This window comes from Aspergillus caelatus, assembly GCF_009193585.1.
Source record: "Aspergillus caelatus strain CBS 763.97 unplaced genomic scaffold BDV27scaffold_28, whole genome shotgun sequence".
Lineage (NCBI taxonomy): Eukaryota > Fungi > Ascomycota > Eurotiomycetes > Eurotiales > Aspergillaceae > Aspergillus > Aspergillus caelatus.
Window position 1 is genome coordinate 185503 of NW_022475291.1, and position 17891 is coordinate 203393.

Consider the following 17891-nt stretch of genomic DNA (forward strand, 5'->3'; position numbering starts at 1 on the left):
CTTTTTCATAATACTCACCAGTTAAATTTGGTCGACATCACGTGTGAAGTTTCCAGAAGTGTTGGCTTCATTCTGGTGTATTTCCGGTTTGGGAGATCTGAGATTTCGCTGTAAGGGCGCATCTTGTCGGTCAGAGCATGAGATTATTGTTGTTAGTCTCAAATCCCTTTGTTTTTCGTTTCCTATTCCTTCCGATAACGGTTTTACCTTAAAATACAGATTAAGCATCACGCTCGTGATATATATAGTCTGACTAGCCAGCGTCCCAAACAAGAGGAAGGCAACACCGAAGTATCCATATCTCTTTACTATTGGGTGTTGAGCCTACTACACAAAAGTGGTAATTATTAGATGTCGCCTAAAAGACCCCGAAGAGAGATTGTAAACCGAAGATAATTTGTTATGGGTGAAAACCGAGCACTGTACTCTGTAAGGTAGTGTATTTATTGATAGCGCTAAACGGCCCGCACACCCCAATTGGACTGCTCTTCCAGAAAAGGACGCGTTAAGATGATAGGTCATAAACGGCACGTGTTTCAAAGGGCAATAAATATCACCTGATTTCTAACGGCATTTTCAAAAACCGTTGAAGCAACTTTCGAAAGCGGAGCTCCGGACGATTGGAACTGCTGAGCAAGGGAAGGGAGGTGGTCGTAGTCAATGTCAATAGTGCCAATAAAGACGCCGATCTCTATCCCCTAATTTTAGGTCTTTAGATCGCGTTTTTGAGTCAGTCTATTAGCCATACAATTTCCTCTGAACTATTTCTTGGTGCCTGTGCAAGGCAATGGCGTGATTGATTGTATCATAGTTATCATCGTCCATTCACGCATCATAGAATATAGAAATGCATCATGCATGTTGAATTGAGACTAATTTAGCCACCCGGATTTTGTGGCGATGAGGCGGGAGTTTCCTTCTCCGTGAGACACCTGTGGGGCAGCCCATCGGGGTTGTGAGACTAGCCCATTGACTAGCGAAGATGGGGAAGCTTAGAATGATGAAAAGCCGTGCCGATCATCGCGTAATTTTCTAACCGACATGGGGCTGCTCCAAAGGGTCTCTCCCGCGTCGTGTGAGAGTGAGAGAAGAGTTGATGAGATGATATCATCCCAGATCCGACTGGGTTGTGATTTTCTCTACAAGATGTTCGCTTGTTTGGAAACTTCCACCAACTCAGTTTCAAGTTGCAGTATCGGATGCTAAGGTTAGATCACTCATGCGAGTATCATGCAAGCAACACTCGGTTAATAGAGAGATACAAAGGTTGTCCGAGAACCGACTCCAAGACTAACGAAGTGAGACATTCTCCACACCAACCACCGAAGCGATTGCATCAGAGATCGATGCACCAATATAATCCTCCCCAATAGCGTAACGCTACAGCCTCACGAACCCGTAAATAGTATCTGAGCATCCCATTGCCACATTTATTTGGCTTTCGAATATAAAAGCCCTCCAATTCTCCCAAAGTTCGACGAAAATCATCAATCACAAGCTCAACCATCACTCAATCTACGAAACGAACGAAACAAACCACTCTCAAACCGCCACCATGAAGTTCACTCTCGCCGCCGCTTCTACCTTCTTCACCGCTGCTCTCGCAGCCACTCTCCCCAAGTCTTTCACTCTTGTCGCTGACGGCGGCAACACTGTCCTCACTGACAACAGTACGTACCACCCCTAACCCAACCCTTCATCGGAAAACGTAACTAACATCGAACAGCCCACGCCATCGTGGACTTTACCCAAGCCAACACTCTGAAGATCCTGCGCCGTACGTCTCACGCACCCTATCTAATACTGCGTGAACCAACCTAACAGCATACAGTGAACAGCCAGGACGGCGCCACCATCACCTTCACCCAAGAAGGCGCTCCCCCCACTGCCTGGCAAAACCTCTTTGCCATCGAGGGCAAGTCTGAGCCTCTTGGCCTGACCACCCCTCACTCCGGTGCCACCCCCACAGGCGCTGTGCTCAACGCCTGGGGCATCACTGAAGACGGCTACCTCACTTTCCAGGGCCAGAATTCCTTCGGTCTTTCCGCGGACAAAAAGCAGGTCTACTTCCTTGGAAATGACTCCTCTATCCCCAAGGTCACTCTCTGGGTTAAGAATCTCAACTAGACTGGTGCGTTCTGTTTAGTTGGAGGCTTGGGGACTTGATGACTTGAGGTCATTCCTTCGCATGTGGATATAGTCTAGGCTGGCATTGGACATATGGACCATAGTAAATAATATGAACACTTCCATGACATCATGTTTTTTCGCGTGTTTTGTATATTCAATAGACATTTGTCAATGGGGTAAAACTGGACAAGGGTTGCATGAAGATGGTAATGCATTTGGAGAATTGGGAGCGATGTTCAAAATATGTGAATGGTTACCTGGTTACGTACTAGATGTTGTGGTGAATGTGTTGGGGGTTTTTAAAATATGCAAGTCTACATTTGTCGACATGTATCAATCATTTTTCCAAATATCCTTTCGCATATCATGTCGCGAAGGTATTTAGAGCTAGATGTTACTTAATTTGGGTCAAATATCTAAACTTTAGGCGTGGTGTACCCGAACTATGACTACACAGCTTTGGTGACGACCGAATTTGCCCAAAAGAGCAAGTCATAGCTACCTCATTCCGTCTCGAATGACTTCTCATCCCATCCATATTTTCTCTTTAGACGACTCGCAAGGTAAAGAAGTCTCCAACCCTCGATCCGGGACTGATGCGGCCGGTGGAGCGTGATAGACTTTTGGACATTGAAGCCTTCAGGAGGAGAGAAGGTATAGATGGACCCAGTCTTTGGCATAACAGAGAATCTCATGTGCGCCATAGCTGCTTGGAATGCAGCCCAAGTGATTGAGCTCCGTGGTCTCGGGTTGGAGAAAAGGGTCGAGAATACCTCTAAGGAGGATGGCTTTACTTTGAATGCTTGGGAGGGCGCTGCAGGTGCAGGTTCCGTTGCGGGAGCTGCTGTTGGAGCGATACTGTACACGGATGAATGTGGTGGGCGGGTCTTGATCTTTTCCTTGCGCTGTTCAATTTGAATCTCCCGGCTGGGCGCTTCAGGAATTGACGAAGCCAGCTCAGTCTGTGCTATCTGTTCGTTCTTCTCCTTCTGCTGTTGAGCTTGATCCTGCAGGCCTGACAAACATTCTTCGTTCAAATCCTGATAGAGGAAGCCGATATCTGCACCTGTTTTGTTGGATATGAATTCGTCAAGTGTGGTCAGCGCACCTTGAGCCATTCCCGGCTCCATAAGATTATCGATGGGCACTGCAAACGCCGACAAGTCAATCTCGGATTTTAGCGGGTCAAGCTCAGACCCCAGTGCCTTTAGCCGAGAAATATAAGCTTGTCCCTTCTTCGGATTCATTGGTGGCATGGGAAGAGACGTCGAGAGACACTGGACGAAATTGGTTGTCACGGCAAGATCACCGAAAGCGTCAAATTCGCTCTCCCCCATCTTTTCTTGCTCAGCAGGATGTGTTTGGTGGAAGTCATCTAACTTTCGAACCCATTCGACTGCCTTGGAGACATTTGTGTCTGTTTGGCAGAGGCGAAGTATATAATGGAGTTGCGGATCGGTTCTGGTAAGAGTGTCCGGCTTGGTTTTCATCGTTACCCGCGCGGTGCCGTTATCATATACGCCAGAGACGCGCTTGAAATGTTTATCTCCAGAAGCCATTTGTACGTGGCGCTTAAAAAGCTGCTGACCTCGCTGGTACTCAAAATGACAAACGTTTGCCAGCTCCTGGAGAAAGGCACTTCTGTAGGTCCGGTCGTTGGGGCCGGCTACGAGAGCCTGGAGAAGTTGATGGATATACCCCCAGACTGCAGCACCAACCACGGCATTGTGGATCATCTCGAAAAATGCGATGTTGATATACTTATCTGTAATCAACGGCAATCTTCGACCTTTCTCATCCGCCACCAGCTCGGGTCGACTGAAGAACCAAGCGTTGACAGCATGAGCAAGGAACTCGGGCTCAGCCCGACAAAGAAGTACATAATCCTCCAAAGCCGACTTCTGGTCAAGAGAAAGAGCAGTCAGGTCTTCCAAGGAGAGCTTTTCTGGCTTCTGGTCAATTGTAAGTTTGGACATAGCCTCCCGTGCGGCCTTCTCTGACTTTTTGGAGCGCCCTTTGGCCTCAACGGTAGAACCCGCTTCAAGGATGTCCTGGATCACGATATTCATGGACGTTAGTAGGATAGACTGTCTTTCCAAGATAAGCTCGCCCGTCGACTGAGGGACAATCAATCCAGCATCCACCCCAACTTTCAACGCAGTCATTGTTTCTTTGTACTTCTCCCGGTCAGAGACTGTGAAGGATTGTCCATATCGTTCTTCGTCCATGAACAACGTGAAGCTATAGCGAAAGGGATCAACATGTTTAAGGCCATGGACCTGCATGCTCCGTAATATGACCGCTGCATCACCAGGGCCACCGTTGACACCCTCGATGTACTGCTCAGATAAAGATTTTGTCGCGCGATGTTTCAGGCAATCGAGCAGATAGTCAGAATCCGGATTGGCGATGTCACGCAGATTCCAGTCAGGGATGACCTTGAAAACATCGCCTAACGATCTATCGATAGGCGACTTTAGCATTTGACTTTCGGCGGCCCCGGCTCTCATGACCCTTTCCCGTTGTCCCTTGCCCAGGGAGTGCCATATTCCCTCGATCTTTGGTCCATGGAGCTGATATTTACGCGCAAGGTCGCGCTGCAGCTCTTTTACCAATTCGGGTTTCTCCATTGCTTTCTGAATGGATAGTGATGACCCGTGCGAGGTGATTCATGCGCACGTTGAATTGAATTTCAATATTAAGTTCAGGTGGGCCGCTGGATTGCGGGCACGTGACTGGTTCTGTATGGGGAGTTGGGAATTGTTGCTCTCGCAAGATACCTCAATTACACCAGTCTATCGGCCCCTATTTATGTGTTTTCTCGCGTAATATTAAGTATTCATCTGAGGAAGCAAGTGTAATGCATGATCCTTGCAGCTATCGGGAGAAATCATGTAATTGACGCCCGGAGCCAGTCTTCAACGGGCCTTGATGATCAGCGAATGGTTGCAAGATAAGAAGCCGGTTTCCGTGAGCTGGCCAGATTGCAATCGCTCCGTGGCACAGACATGTAGCGGTGAGTTCACCGGTCGCAATTGGTACTTATCAGGCTTTCGGCTTTCTTTGTTGAGGTGTATTGACCCTTGAGATCTTCGAGGCCTCGCAGCCCAGGGCGCGCGATACGGCCGTGCCCCCTCCTGGTTATATTTGTAGGAATTTTTAGGGGTATTAGCTGTGTTGAATTGGTTGACTCCGCACTCTGTCTAGGATATGGATCCTGATGGAGATAATTGCGTTGTTCACAAAAGCAGTATATTTAACCGCCGAATGTAGGGTATCTTTTAAATTTCGAAAAAGACTGTGGGGCGCCAATTCAGGCCTATACAGAGGGTGTACATAGCTACAATCATATATTATATCCAGGTAAATACCCAGTGTAAACAAGGTTTCATAACTCATCATAACTCATATTCCAGAGCAATTACTTCTAATAAATATACACAAACTCATCGTTCTCCCGATCCGTCAAATCAAGGAAAGCATTATTGCCCACCTGGTTGTCTGTCTCAACAGCCTCAACCTCAGCATCCTCCTCGGAAACTTGATAATTATTCTCCATGGACCGATCGACAATCTTGGCTGGCTTCCCATTCGCCACACGCCGACGCTCCTGCATTTTGTTGAGCACAAACAGATTGGCCCATTGAATCAGCACAATAGCAGCCATGGCTACGAAGATACCCAGACAGGCCCGGAGTCCAGGTTGATATGCGGGCGCATCATTCTCATTGAACAGGAGCGGTCCAACAATGTTTCCCGCCGAAGAAGCGGCATTGTAAAGACTCATGACGATGGACTTCTTCGTTTGTCCTGCAGTGTTTGCCACAATCCACGAGACAATGAGCGGGTTACCACCGAACAAGAATGAAAGCAGATAGTATCCGGCCATTAGTGCACCTTGGACGGAGTCATCCCGCGGGAGAGCGTACAAGACCGCAAGACCTGCCACGACAGGTAGCATAAAGGAAGCGAGAACGACGGCCTTGAGGCGGGCTTTTTGTGCGAGATAGCTGGCAAGCAGAATGATGATGAACTGAAGGGCACCGAAGGGCATGTTGAGTAACGTTGTCTTGAACTTATCAAAGCCGAGTCCTGATAGGATCAGAGGACCGAAGACATTCGTCACCGACGCGCCAACGTTGAGTAAAAATGCCATTCCAATCCAGATGTATGTTTTCGGCTCTAGTCCGGCCTCTATAACGTGATGCACCTTGAATTCTCGGCTTCCGGCTCCGGTTTGGTTGGCTCGGAGGCGCTCCATGGCCTGAAGCTTTTCTTGGTCGTTTAGGAATCGGGCTGAAGCAATATCGTTGTCGAGCTTCCAGTAGAGGAATGGCGACGAGATAATGGTAATAAGGCCGACGACGAGGAAGATGCTATTGGTGGCAAAAGTCAGTTAATGTCTTGGGTCGATAATATGGAGATCTCAAATCTAAGCGAGGCAAAAAACTTACATCTGCCATTCTTTAAGCACACCAGACTGGATATGTCCCAGCCCATAACTGAGGGCCGCAGCAATGATGGTCGCAAGACCATTGGTGCTGTACCAAGCTGCCACTCGCAGTGGCTGCTCCGCACGACGGTACCACTGAGCAGTGATGATACTGAACAGAGGTAGACAGCCTGCCTCGAAGAGACCAAGAAAGAACCGGGTGGCCATTAGCCCGCCGAAGTTGTGGCAAGCGGCCATTGCCGCCTGTGCGACACCCCATCCGGCGACCAGAGCAGGAAGAAGAATCCTGTGTGGTACTTTGACAATCAAGAATGAGGAGAATGGCTGCCATGCCAGCTGGGCGATTGGAGCGATAGAACCAACCAAGGAATACTCATTGCCGGAGAGGTGAGCGTCCTCCTTTAGGCCGAACGTGGCACCATATCCCAGAACCGTCTTGTCGAGAATTTGTAGGAAGTAACCCCACATAAGGATTATCAGAATGGTCCTATCAGTCTTATTTCGAATCCGCTTGCTATCCTCTTCGGTCAGGGGAACCCGCACGACGTTGATGTGGTCCATGTTCGCGGGTTTGACCGGATCTTCATGGTGAGATCCTTGTGGCTTTGGATCCATGATGGGTGAGATAGTAGAGAGCTATAATAGAATAAGATAGCCTTCGCAGCGGCCTTGTATAACAAGCTGGAAGTTGGGGATGAGTTTTTCATATTGCCGTTTATATATGGCATATTCCCCGCAGGTAGCCAGCGCTGAGCACCCCCACGCCTTTACTAAACCCCAGATTCGTTACAAGATAAGTTTAGCGTAATATGGAGAACTTGATTCTGGGATCTTTTGCCGTTATCCAACCAATTACTCAAATTGTAAGCTTGAGTGGATCCGATACGATCCCCGCAAAAGCATAACCGCACTTCGGACGAATGGCCCTCGGCTTCCCCCACGGAATTGGAACCCCCACGGTCTGTGGGGAGTCCAAGGGTCCTGGACAACTACCTTTATAAACGGATGGGATGCCCACGGAGCTAACTGGATTGTTCCTAGAGTGTGTAACTTGCCACCCAAAAACCATGCCACCTCGTCAGAGGCAGACATCTGGAAAACTTAACGGAAAAGCAGGATGGGCCAGGCCTCCTATACTTTTATGGCTATATCGGGAATCAAATAGTCTGTAGAACAATTTCACAAGCATGGCGAACGGAGCACGTTGCATGGTCAGGTACGGCAAACGGAAGGATTAAGAGACAAGACGGGTTTTTTCTATCAAGCCTTCCCCCAGCTATAATAATTCTGATCATATATGAAAATTGGTTTCTGAGTCTCCTATATGGATAACGGACGTCATACAGGGGTTCTTCCTCTATGGACGTAGATTGGACGTAGATAAACATCCACGGCCATGTGGATAGGCCGGAGTCAGAAAGGATGAAAGGGAGAGGCAAAATCGGAGCTTGTATATAAAGGCAGACCGACGAAATATTTATATAGCTGATTAGTTTCAATATCCTCATAAAATTGTATTAAAACTATAACGAGTGTATTTGCCATAGTGTAATATGCATCACTGAAGTTTACCGACTACCTCAAGGAATATATACAATGCCGATCGCCAGCTGCCCTGAGTATGTTGCTGTGAATATGTTGCTGTGAATGTGGAATCCTCTACATCAGTGTGCTGTGACACCCCACGTCTTAGATAGGGCAATGTGTGAAGTACCAAAATGAGAATTCAAGAAATAGGCCAAGCTTTCCAAAGCTTAAAGTGTAAAATAGTGACTTGGCAGGTGGAGTCTGACGTAGTATATCCAGGGCACGGCATTGCACGTGCCAAAAGGAACCGTTACCTAGTATTACCAGGAAAGAGATTATCCAGTGAAGTGGGAAATAGAACTCAGATATCCTGTCAGCATTGTCTTGACGGTTAGTATCCTATTCGAGGTACAAAACTCTCCTTGAACTCATTGGTGTACGTGAGTTTTAAGTTGCGACATGTGATACACTTCTCTACATGCCAAGAGACGGACTATAATGCCAGTAGAAGATATATTTACCCGTAACCTCTCATGGGCTATTGTTAGGTATTTAATGTCAGCCTATGGAATCCACTTGTTATGAGAGTATGTGTCCTATTGATCTGGGCGCGATGCCCTTAGTTCTATTATCAATTCATTAGATATTGACACCTATGGGAAAGTTGGAAATACAGAGATGGATAAGAATTGGGCTGAGGTGGAGTCCTATTTAAATGCTCTACTGACTGTCATTCGCCTTGTCGTCTCTTAGCCGGGTTCTAGCGCGCACCGTCACATTTGGCCCCCAAGTCCACCATCTCATCTATCAATACATGTGTGTCAGTTACTTCGTCCAGAGTGTAGACTAAATCAAGCTGTCCAACTCCGATATAGATACCGTGTGTTGCGATGATACTGCATTGTACAGATAGTCTAACAACAAAACTAAAGCCGTTGAGCTTACAGCAGTTATAAAGATGTATGTACTACCTGTTCTACACACGTAGGCTAGAAAGTGCTAGTGCTTACATGTTATTTACAATGGGTCTACTGAAAAGAAACTAGCATAAGGCTGGTTAGCCGCAGCAGAGCAAGCATGAAACATTCCCTATCAATGAACCTATATTGGATGATGCGGTCCGTGCATTTGGCCAGGCTATACACAACATCACCGGTAAAACTTCAATTGGTAGACTGTGCCAAGGTGGATCTTGCACAAACAGGCAGTGTTCAATCCTTGGTCTCTACCTATAAATGAGAGTCAGCCCCCCCCCCGGAATTCAGTTGTTTTCGTATTCATATCTGGATAGCACGAGACCTCTATTCAAGATGTCTCGCCAACTTGACAGGCTGGCTCAACCAGCGAACAAAAAGAAGACGAAAGTCATTATCGCCAGCTGCAGCAGGTGAGGAACAATCTTGCAAGTCCTTCTGTACCTCGAGTTGCCTTTAACCACGGTACAAGCACACTACCACAGGATGGCTGATTAGCTATAGATCGGGTACTTTGGGCCTCCTCGCCGCCATGAGGATATTAGGCTTCAGTCCATACCACATGACTGAGGCTTGTTTTAGTGGCCCATTACATATGAAGATTCTAGAGGAAGCCGTGATTGCACAGCATATTCGCTTCTCAGGTATCAAGCGATACGAAAGGGCTGAATTCGACAAGTGGCTGAGTAAATATGACGTATGTGGGCTGCAAATCTTCGTTTGTGCGTGGTCTATCAGATGGTAGCTAATCAGATAGCAGTGCTTCATTGAACTTCCCAGCTATTTTGGCGCACAGGCTCTCGAAGTATACGCCGAAGACCCGGATGTCAAGTTTATTCTAACACACCGTGACCCGGACAAATGGGTGACATCAATGAACAACACCGTCGCCAATGTAGTGAGAATGGCAACTTCGTCCCCATGAATATCTTGAAACACTTCGATATCATGCTCAAATGCTTCTTCCGTCTTGATCAAGTCATGTTCTGGGCTATATCCGGCGGAACAAATCCCGGGGACCCGAACAATGAGGCCGCGCTGCGTAGGAACTATGTTGAATAGTAAGTGACAATGCTCTATCCCCTCCTCTCTTCATCTATATGTGAAGATTAAGCTATAAGATCCATATAACCTGAGAACAATAGTATTCAATCCGCGAAAAGCATGCTCCCCAAGGAGACACATTTGTTGATTAAACTCGAGGAGGGCCTCGGCTGGGAGCAGATCTGTCCGTTCTTGGACCTGCCAAACCCCGATGAGAAGTATCCACGGGGAAACGAGCCAGAAAAGTTCCAAAAACTGTTAGAGGACACCCTGAAGCCCAGAGTCCAACGAGCTGCATTGAAAGTGGGAGCACTGGCTGTGACTGCACTTGGAATTATAGGCTATGCTGGGTGGCGTATATCTCATTGAAATATCGTTAGGGGAATCATGTTTTGTTTTATATAACTGTTACAATCGTAAAACAATCTACGATGCTCCTGCCTCTTCAAGAAGGTCTGCCACGGCTTTATGACCACCATATGATGCTAAATAGAACGCAGTAAAGCCCTTAACAGATCTCGAATTTATATGGGCATTCCTTTCCAGCAGACATCTCACCACCGCTTCATCACCGCTCCAAGCGGCTAATGAGAGCGCGGTCAGGCCTTCCGAATCTCTTGCCTCTATATCGGGGTTCTTCTTCAGCAACAGCCTTACCATTGTGTCATCGCGATTTTCAACGGCTATTAGTAACGGAGTTCTGTCAAGATACCCCTTGATTTCAGTATTGGTGCCCTTCTCCAGCAGGAGACTGGCAACCGCATCATACCCATTTTGAACTGCCAATAGAAGCGCAGTGTAACCGGACTTGTTCTTTGCTTCAATACCAGCATTCCTGTCTAGTAGAACTCGCACCACCGCCTCATGGCCATATTCAGCGGCCATAATAAGAGGTGTGTCACCCTTACGTGTCTTTTCCTCGGTATCAGCATTCCATTCCAGCAGGAGCTTAACCACAGCCTCATGGCCCCCTTTGGCTGCCCGGGACAGCGAAGTCATGCCCCATGCATCTGCTGAATTGACGTTTGCACCATTTTCTAGAAGTAGCTTTACTACTGCTTCGTGGCCCTGAATTGCGGCCCACAGTAGTGGAGTCATGTAAAAAGAGTCTCTTGGATCGACATCATGTGATTCTTCTAACAGAATTGACATGGACTTAGAGAGCCCTAGACACGCTGTAAGGTGCATGCTTTCCATATCTGGATTCCCAAGGCTAATGCCAAGCTGGCTATGTAGGATAAATTGACCGCAGACGGACAGTTTGGCAGTGTTATGGATGAAGTCTAAGACACACTTATCCTCTTCCATGCAAGCCTTTCTGGCATGGTATCCCCAACTCAATGCAGCATAGCGATACAAAGGATTTGACCACGCTCTCATGATGAGGTTCATTGATGTTAACAAGTGGTCACCATCGAAAATTTTGAATGATAAGTAGGTGAGGCAAGCTCTTGTCAAGTCAGTGTGCCCTTGAAGAAGCCAATCCTTGTAGGTGCGTTCAAAATACTCTTGCGTTGTATAATGGACAAGCCGGACTGCGTCACTCTTTTCGTCTACTATCACCAAGCCCGCACATACTGAGACAGCCTGTCCAATATCTGGCATATTATCTTTATCAAGCTCTGGCGCGTTGAATTCAATACCAAGTCCTTGCTGTAGCTCTGATAATCTAAGGCTCCTTGTAGCACAGGTAATCCATGATAAGACTCGATTGGCAAGCTCCTGGTGCTCTGGCGCTTGGCCGCGAATTCGCTCCATGGCTTGATTATATGCATAGTCCAGAACCTTGGGCTTCTGGCCGTTCTTTAAACTTTCCGCGGATGTAGCCTCAAGCTCTGCAAGCACACCCCTTATGGCCTTAGGTGTTGTTTTATAGACCAATGAGTCAACATAAAGCTTTGCGAGAAGAAACCTAGTGTATGTCAGCCAATGCAAGGTAATGGTCATCATCACGTGGTACAGACATTCCATCAACTGCCCGAGCAAGTTTGGTCTTAATCTCTGCTTGCAGAGTAGGGTTATGTAAAACGAAGGACGGAAAACTCTGCAACCGCCGTTCAAGATATCGCTGCACGTCTATGTCGCTAGCCCGGATCTCCAGCCTGATGCTTTTCTCAAATCTTTTTTCAATCTCATGGACAAAACGCGAAGTTACAAGGATGTTCGCCTTGGTCCTTTCCTGTATACCGAATATTAGGTGGAGAAATCTTGCCCGATCTTCATTGGAGACCTGACATTCGTCCAGTGCGTCGATGACGATGAAAATTCTCGAGTAAGAGCCAGCGACACTGTACAGGGTGCTTAGAATTCCTTCGTGAGTCGGTCGACTTTCTCTTCGCTTGCATTCATCGTAAAGTATTCTGACTACATTGGGAATAAAAGGCTGTCCTTGGACAAGCTGCTTCAACAGGCTTAAAAGAAGGTCGGTGTACCGCTGTTCGTGCTGCTGTCGGAAATTGCAATAGATATAGGTGATGCTAGTCATAGGCTTATTCCGGTATTCACGGTAAAGATGATCGATGGTAGTTGCGGTGATCATGGTTTTACCTGCTCCGGGCATACCGGGACAGAATAGGCTCTGTTTGCTTTGGCTAAGCCATTGCTTGAATTCAGTTGAATTCAGAAACCACTCCCCAGTTCCTTCCTGCCGCCGGGCAATGAAATCGTTCTGTTGGAGAGCATAATTTACTGGTGTAAGCCAATCAATAACAGCTTGGTATTCTCGGTCATCACCGAGCTGGCGTAACCTTTTGACCCCACGATCGATATCTTGGGTTGTCTCATTAATCGTTCTCACTGAAGGATAATCAGTGTGGTTGACCAGTAAAAAGGGGCTTGTTAAGCTTACCAGTGGAGAGAATCTCTATGATCTTCTTCTCTGCCTGCACATGTTGAGGAGAGATCCGACACAATAGGTCTTTCGTGTAAGCAGCCGCTGCCATTGCCGCATACCCTTGCCATGCCTTATTTTTATGGGAGTCCGAATAGTCACAAATACCACGAATGACTAGGCAGGGGAAGTGATTCATCAGCCCGGCCGCCTCCATTTCAAAACATAGAATATCCTTCTCCATGATCAGCTTATCCCTAATGCAGGCATCTTTCATTAACTGATTCGCGGAAGCGACCAGCCCATAATGAACCATCGGGTTGTCTTCTTCTTCTGTACGGGGGTTTCGCAGCACGAGGGTAGAGGGATCATCCCCGCAACTTACGGTACAATTAGATTTGTTGTTTAGAGGATGAACAATATGACTTTGGTACAGCCGATCACTGGCTGGACCCGGTTGTCCGTATTTCCTTCGCAATCTTGGGTTTCTTTCCAGGACGTGATCAATATTATCTGCTAAATAATGACCTTCGATCTCATATCGCGCCTGAAGCCCATTGACAGCTGCGCGCAAAACTGCGGGCGGCTGGTCTAGGTAGCCTGTCGGGCAAAATGTTTCACCTTGGATGGTCTTGCCATAGTCATACTGAAATACACCCCCATGGCTATTCGAGGGGGTACTAACGACGACATCCCCAAGTCGAATATCATGGTCTGTACTTGGCGCACCGCCGCCGATGCCGACCATCAGGCCAATTCGGACGTTCGGAAAGCTGTGCAGCATGGTTTCTGCCACGCGCGCTGCTGAGGAGGTGCCATATTCGCCGATTGGTAGTACAGCAATGACCACGTTATGGTCCGCAATTCGGCCTAATATGTAGTCATTTTTATTTTGTGGGGATAAATATGCTGGATTTTCGTGCTTTTCGTCAAGAAATGCCTGAGCAGCGACGTATTCGGCAGTGATCGCGCAGATCCAGCCGACGGTATACTCGCTTGGATCGACCATGTCGACGAATACCTACCTCAAAGCAACGTTGCAGTGACTTGAACTATGCTTAAGGTGCATAGAATAGTTTGGGGTTGCAGAGTAAAATTAGATAACAAGTTTCAGCCCGATGAGTCTACGGATAGGGTCCAAAAAGTGGAGCAGATAATCTCTTCTCTCTTCCATGCTCAGCCTCGCGAATTAAATCGGCAGGCAAACCAGTGTGTACTAGTAATTCATACACATACATGCCAACTACTAGAGCGTCGTTTTCTCTAACTAGTCCTAGCGACATACTGAAGAAATCATTCTTATCTCGTTTTGCGAGGCGATGTATAATAAGGGCCACAGGCAATCTTTCTATTTCAAACTGGTGCAGCTGCATCTGTCAGATTTCGATTAGAGTTCAACTGATGACAGAGACTCAGAGAGCCATATATCACAGTGATAACATGATCAATGAACTTAAAACATCGCATGACATGCCATGGTGGTTTGTCGGACAAATAAACGATCACCACGTCTGTGGACTTGCAGTAGCACAATGCGATTGACGAATCCAAAGCTCATCTCCCGCGGGGTAGATTCAATGCATGCATCCATCACCCGCACACCATTTCAGAGAGTGGGGTAAATGGGTAGATAAATAATAATTGTTATGTTGATGGGGGAAAAAACAGCCAAGAGGATGAATTAGTATAGATAGATGAGAGGTCTACCTATTCACTACAAACCTAGAGCCACGCTTTTCGCAGAATCAAAAGAAAATCAACACCATGTCTGTCAACAGTGTCTCCCTGTCGGGCTCGCATTCTATCTCGAAGACTGCCGCGCCCAGTATAACACTTATCCCAAATCATGGTGTCAAAGGTGATGTCCATGCGGGACCAACTGTCCAGCACCGACCCCTACGAAATACCAGGCCGTCCGATGCAAACCTGCGCCAGGTACACCTGATGCACGCTGAGATCCTTCAGAAAGTGTGTAAAGACCCTACGACCGGAGCGAAGGACATCACCCTCAAACCAGGACAGTTGGGCGAGAACATCACAACCCAGGGTATTGATCTGCTCTCATTGCCCAAGGATACAAAGTTGCTGTTTGTAGATGGCAAAACACCCAGGCAGGACGCACCAACTCTGAGGCTGACTGGTTTGCGCAACCCCGGTCCCCAGCTTGATGCTATGAAGAAGGGTCTGAAGGACCGCTTCTTGGTGAAGGATAGTCGGGGTGTGGTGATCGGATACATGGCTGGTGTCATGAGTGTTGTCGAGAAAGGAGGTGAGATTCGACCGGGAATGGAGATTGTCGTCCAGAGACCAGCAACTAACCTGGCTCTTAATTGTATTTAATGTGAGTTGCTGTGCATCTTGCGATGTACCGCAGGGGCACATCGACTGTTGATCTAGGCCTGCATGTACGCTGAAGAAGCTGTTCAATCAAGACATAATTCTAACACACTCGTCAATCATGCTATACTCAGTCTTCGAAGAAGAATCTATATACACAATTATCTAATTAGTTATCGGGAAACAACCAGTACTTTTCGGATGGGTTTGTGAGTGTTAATGTTCTGGTTTATAAAGAAGCCAAGAGCAGCGGTGAGTCATCCACTATGACAGCGGAATTAATGGGTCAATCGGATTCGACTCGGATGTATAAGAAATACCTATCATCCAGGAAAGCCAATCGGTGCGCTGGGGACCGTGGAGAGGACAGTAGAGGTGGAATTGAACGACGAGTCGCCGATACCGTTGATCGGAAGTCCATTTCCCTGTTTTCCGCCAACTTCTCTTTTTCCTGAAGAGATCTCCGGTATTTCACGCCAGTGGTGTAGCCACTATACTAGAATTTCACTTGTATCTCCTGCTCTCATCGATCCCCTTGCTGCAATAATCGACCGACCGAAGGATCTTGACGAGCCGCCATGTCGCTGATACAGGCTCTCCATTGCGAGATCCAGCCGGAAAAACGAGTTTCTGCGCCCGCCCCCCCTTCGCCGCCCAATTTGTATTCTGAAAATCTAGGACAACAGACAGAGAGTCGGCGAATTTCACCCAATGGTGACCCGCCGCCAGAAACCGGTCAGCCAATTTTCGAGCGTGTGCCTTCACATGGCACCACGCAGGCCCGAAGGTTAACAGTCACCGTGCTGCTCATTCTGGCGAACCTTGTGCAGGTATGTCCTAATCCAATCCTGCTCACAGAGGGAGGAAAGCTAATGGGACTAGATGACAGTGAACTTTGCTGGTATAGCTGGTGGTAGTACGTTGATCAATGCAATGGGTGTCGGGGGCACATATGCTTCCTGGATTGGAGCCAGCTATGCGTGAGCCTCATCCTACTTCATCAAACACGGCTTAGGGACTGATCGTGTATAGACTCACACAAGGAACCTTTGTCTTGATGAGTGGTCGCTTGGGTGATGTATTTGGACACCGGAAATTGCTCCTGATCGGCGGAGCATGGCTTAGTCTGTGCGTCCTGGTTGGTGCCTTTTGTTATAACTTCTTTGCCTTTGTCACGATGCGTGCCCTTGCTGGTGTTGGAGGTGCTCTCATTATGCCCAATGCGGTAGCAATGATATCGTCCACGAATCCACCGGGACGCCTCCGAAACCTGAGTTTGGGTTTCTTTGCAGCATCGGCACCATTGGGAGGCTACTGTGGAGCGATACTCTTGGGCGCCTTCCTAGAAAACACGGACTGGAAGTGGTTCTTCGTGTTCATGTACGTTGCATTAGGGGAGATAGAAAAAGCTTGATGCTCACAGATTATAGAGCTTGTCTCAGCGCGGTGACCTTCGTTGCTCTGTGGGCTCTAGCGCCATACGAACCGCCGGTCGACCGCCACGGAAAGATAGATTGGATCGGCTCCGCTTTAGGCACCAGTTCCCTGATCCTCTTTAACTTTGTTTGGAAGTAGGCGAACCCCGAGCGAGGCAGGATGCGGATGACGAGCTGATTTACTCTCACAGTCAGGCACCCAGTGTTGGGTGGTCCACCCCTTATGAAATAGCTCTCCTCCCAATATCACTGATACTCTTCGGCAGCTTTCTAGTTTGGGAAAAAAGATTCGCGGCGCAACCAATCATGCCACTCGAAATCTTCAAGGCACCATCCTTCCTGACCCTGCTCCTAGTCATCCTCCTAAATTACATGGCAGTAGGTACACTAATCTGGTACCAGGTGCTCTGGCTACAGGAGGTATGGCATTGGTCCCCTCTGCATTTCGCCGTCGGGTGGACCCCTTTTGTCGTCTGTGCAACGGCCGCAGCATCCCTTGCTGCCTGGCTGATCCCTCGTCTCGCGGCGCAGTGGATCCTGGCTATAGGCACAGTCACAATTCTAGTCTCTAATGCCCTGATGGCCACCGTGCCTTTGCAACAATCGTACTGGGCCCAGATCTTCCCATCTGTAGTTCTTTTCTCGTTCTGCCCAGACTTTGTCTATACGGCGGGGCAGATTATTGCGAGTAATTCCGTCCGAAGGCACCAGCAGGGTATCGCTGGTTCTATTATTGGAACGCTGAATCTATACGGTAACAGTCTGGGACTCGGGTTTGCGTCGACCATTGAGGTCCAAGTCGCTCAGCGTGTCCACAGCCAGATCACGGGATATCGAGCAGCCCTGTACTTTGGTGTTGCCATCAGTGCGGTGGCGCTGATTTTAGATGTTTGTTTCGTAAGACTGGTCAAGGACGAGCGTGAGGGTTGGGAGGAAGAAGACCTCTTAGCTATGAATGAGATTGAGCTTCAGGGACGTGCGGAAGCTACCGGGGCTCAATTACCGACTGCACCTGTGCGGTCATAAGATCCTTGGCTGTGATGGGACACAAGAGGCTCTTGCATGGGAGGCTGGAGCGGGGAGGGAACATCTTGAGTTGTAATCTGGGGCGCATTGGTTGCGCGTTTATCGCGTGGGGGATCTTTTTTTTTTTTTTTTTT

General features: G+C 47.9%; 7 protein-coding genes across 7 annotated transcripts; 4 read left to right on the top strand and 3 right to left on the bottom strand.

Annotated features, from left to right (window-relative positions):
- Window positions 1-1046: 1046 nt before the first annotated feature.
- On the top strand, window positions 1047-2430 carry BDV27DRAFT_123092 (uncharacterized protein). Its single transcript, XM_032065789.1, has 4 exons — window positions 1047-1207; window positions 1267-1670; window positions 1727-1777; window positions 1832-2430. The coding sequence occupies exons 2-4, from the start codon at window positions 1556-1558 to the stop codon at window positions 2125-2127; spliced, it is 462 nt and encodes a 153-aa protein (XP_031931082.1). The 5' UTR covers window positions 1047-1207; window positions 1267-1555; the 3' UTR covers window positions 2128-2430.
- A 101-nt stretch (window positions 2431-2531) lies between these two features.
- Window positions 2532-4776, bottom strand: BDV27DRAFT_168763 (uncharacterized protein). The gene has a single exon (XM_032074857.1). It carries the CDS (start codon window positions 4758-4760, stop codon window positions 2634-2636), a length of 2127 nt encoding a protein of 708 aa, XP_031931083.1. The 5' UTR covers window positions 4761-4776; the 3' UTR covers window positions 2532-2633.
- A 781-nt stretch (window positions 4777-5557) lies between these two features.
- Window positions 5558-7198, bottom strand: BDV27DRAFT_168765 (putative MFS transporter; the record flags this gene model as incomplete). Its single annotated transcript, XM_032074858.1, has 2 exons — window positions 5558-6506; window positions 6585-7198. The coding sequence occupies 2 exons, from the start codon at window positions 7196-7198 to the stop codon at window positions 5558-5560; spliced, it is 1563 nt and encodes a 520-aa protein (XP_031931084.1).
- Window positions 7199-9420: 2222 nt separating this feature from the next.
- Window positions 9421-10497, top strand: BDV27DRAFT_142384 (uncharacterized protein; the record flags this gene model as incomplete). Its single annotated transcript, XM_032069948.1, has 5 exons — window positions 9421-9497; window positions 9589-9781; window positions 9845-9915; window positions 9984-10145; window positions 10230-10497. 5 exons carry the CDS (start codon window positions 9421-9423, stop codon window positions 10495-10497), a joined length of 771 nt encoding a protein of 256 aa, XP_031931085.1.
- Window positions 10498-10554: 57 nt separating this feature from the next.
- BDV27DRAFT_154483 (uncharacterized protein) lies at window positions 10555-13967 on the bottom strand (the record flags this gene model as incomplete). The annotated part of the gene is made up of 3 exons (XM_032071969.1): window positions 10555-12040; window positions 12093-12924; window positions 12977-13967. The coding sequence occupies 3 exons, from the start codon at window positions 13965-13967 to the stop codon at window positions 10555-10557; spliced, it is 3309 nt and encodes a 1102-aa protein (XP_031931086.1).
- A 676-nt stretch (window positions 13968-14643) lies between these two features.
- On the top strand, window positions 14644-15520 carry BDV27DRAFT_123097 (MOSC domain-containing protein). Its single transcript, XM_032065790.1, has one exon. It carries the CDS (start codon window positions 14723-14725, stop codon window positions 15296-15298), a length of 576 nt encoding a protein of 191 aa, XP_031931087.1. The 5' UTR covers window positions 14644-14722; the 3' UTR covers window positions 15299-15520.
- Window positions 15521-15549: 29 nt separating this feature from the next.
- Window positions 15550-17889, top strand: BDV27DRAFT_58012 (major facilitator superfamily domain-containing protein). Its single transcript, XM_032076999.1, has 5 exons — window positions 15550-16125; window positions 16178-16275; window positions 16328-16675; window positions 16726-16866; window positions 16923-17889. Exons 1-5 carry the CDS (start codon window positions 15874-15876, stop codon window positions 17755-17757), a joined length of 1674 nt encoding a protein of 557 aa, XP_031931088.1. The 5' UTR covers window positions 15550-15873; the 3' UTR covers window positions 17758-17889.
- The last annotated feature ends 2 nt before the right edge of the window (window positions 17890-17891 follow it).

Bases quoted from the DNA above. Each gene is read 5' to 3' on its own strand.
- BDV27DRAFT_168763 (XM_032074857.1), bottom strand. From the start codon at position 4,760: ATGGAGAAACCCGAATTGGTAAAAGAGCTGCAGCGCGACCTTGCGCGT.
- BDV27DRAFT_58012 (XM_032076999.1), top strand. From the start codon at position 15,874: ATGTCGCTGATACAGGCTCTCCATTGCGAGATCCAGCCGGAAAAACGA. The intron at 16,676-16,725 runs GTACGTTGCATT...CACAGATTATAG, and splicing joins AAGTGGTTCTTCGTGTTCAT to AGCTTGTCTCAGCGCGGTGA. The intron at 16,867-16,922 runs GTAGGCGAACCC...TTACTCTCACAG, and splicing joins CTCTTTAACTTTGTTTGGAA to TCAGGCACCCAGTGTTGGGT.
- BDV27DRAFT_123097 (XM_032065790.1), top strand. From the start codon at position 14,723: ATGTCTGTCAACAGTGTCTCCCTGTCGGGCTCGCATTCTATCTCGAAG.
- BDV27DRAFT_123092 (XM_032065789.1), top strand. From the start codon at position 1,556: ATGAAGTTCACTCTCGCCGCCGCTTCTACCTTCTTCACCGCTGCTCTC. The intron at 1,671-1,726 runs GTACGTACCACC...AACATCGAACAG, and splicing joins CACTGTCCTCACTGACAACA to CCCACGCCATCGTGGACTTT. The intron at 1,778-1,831 runs GTACGTCTCACG...AACAGCATACAG, and splicing joins CACTCTGAAGATCCTGCGCC to TGAACAGCCAGGACGGCGCC.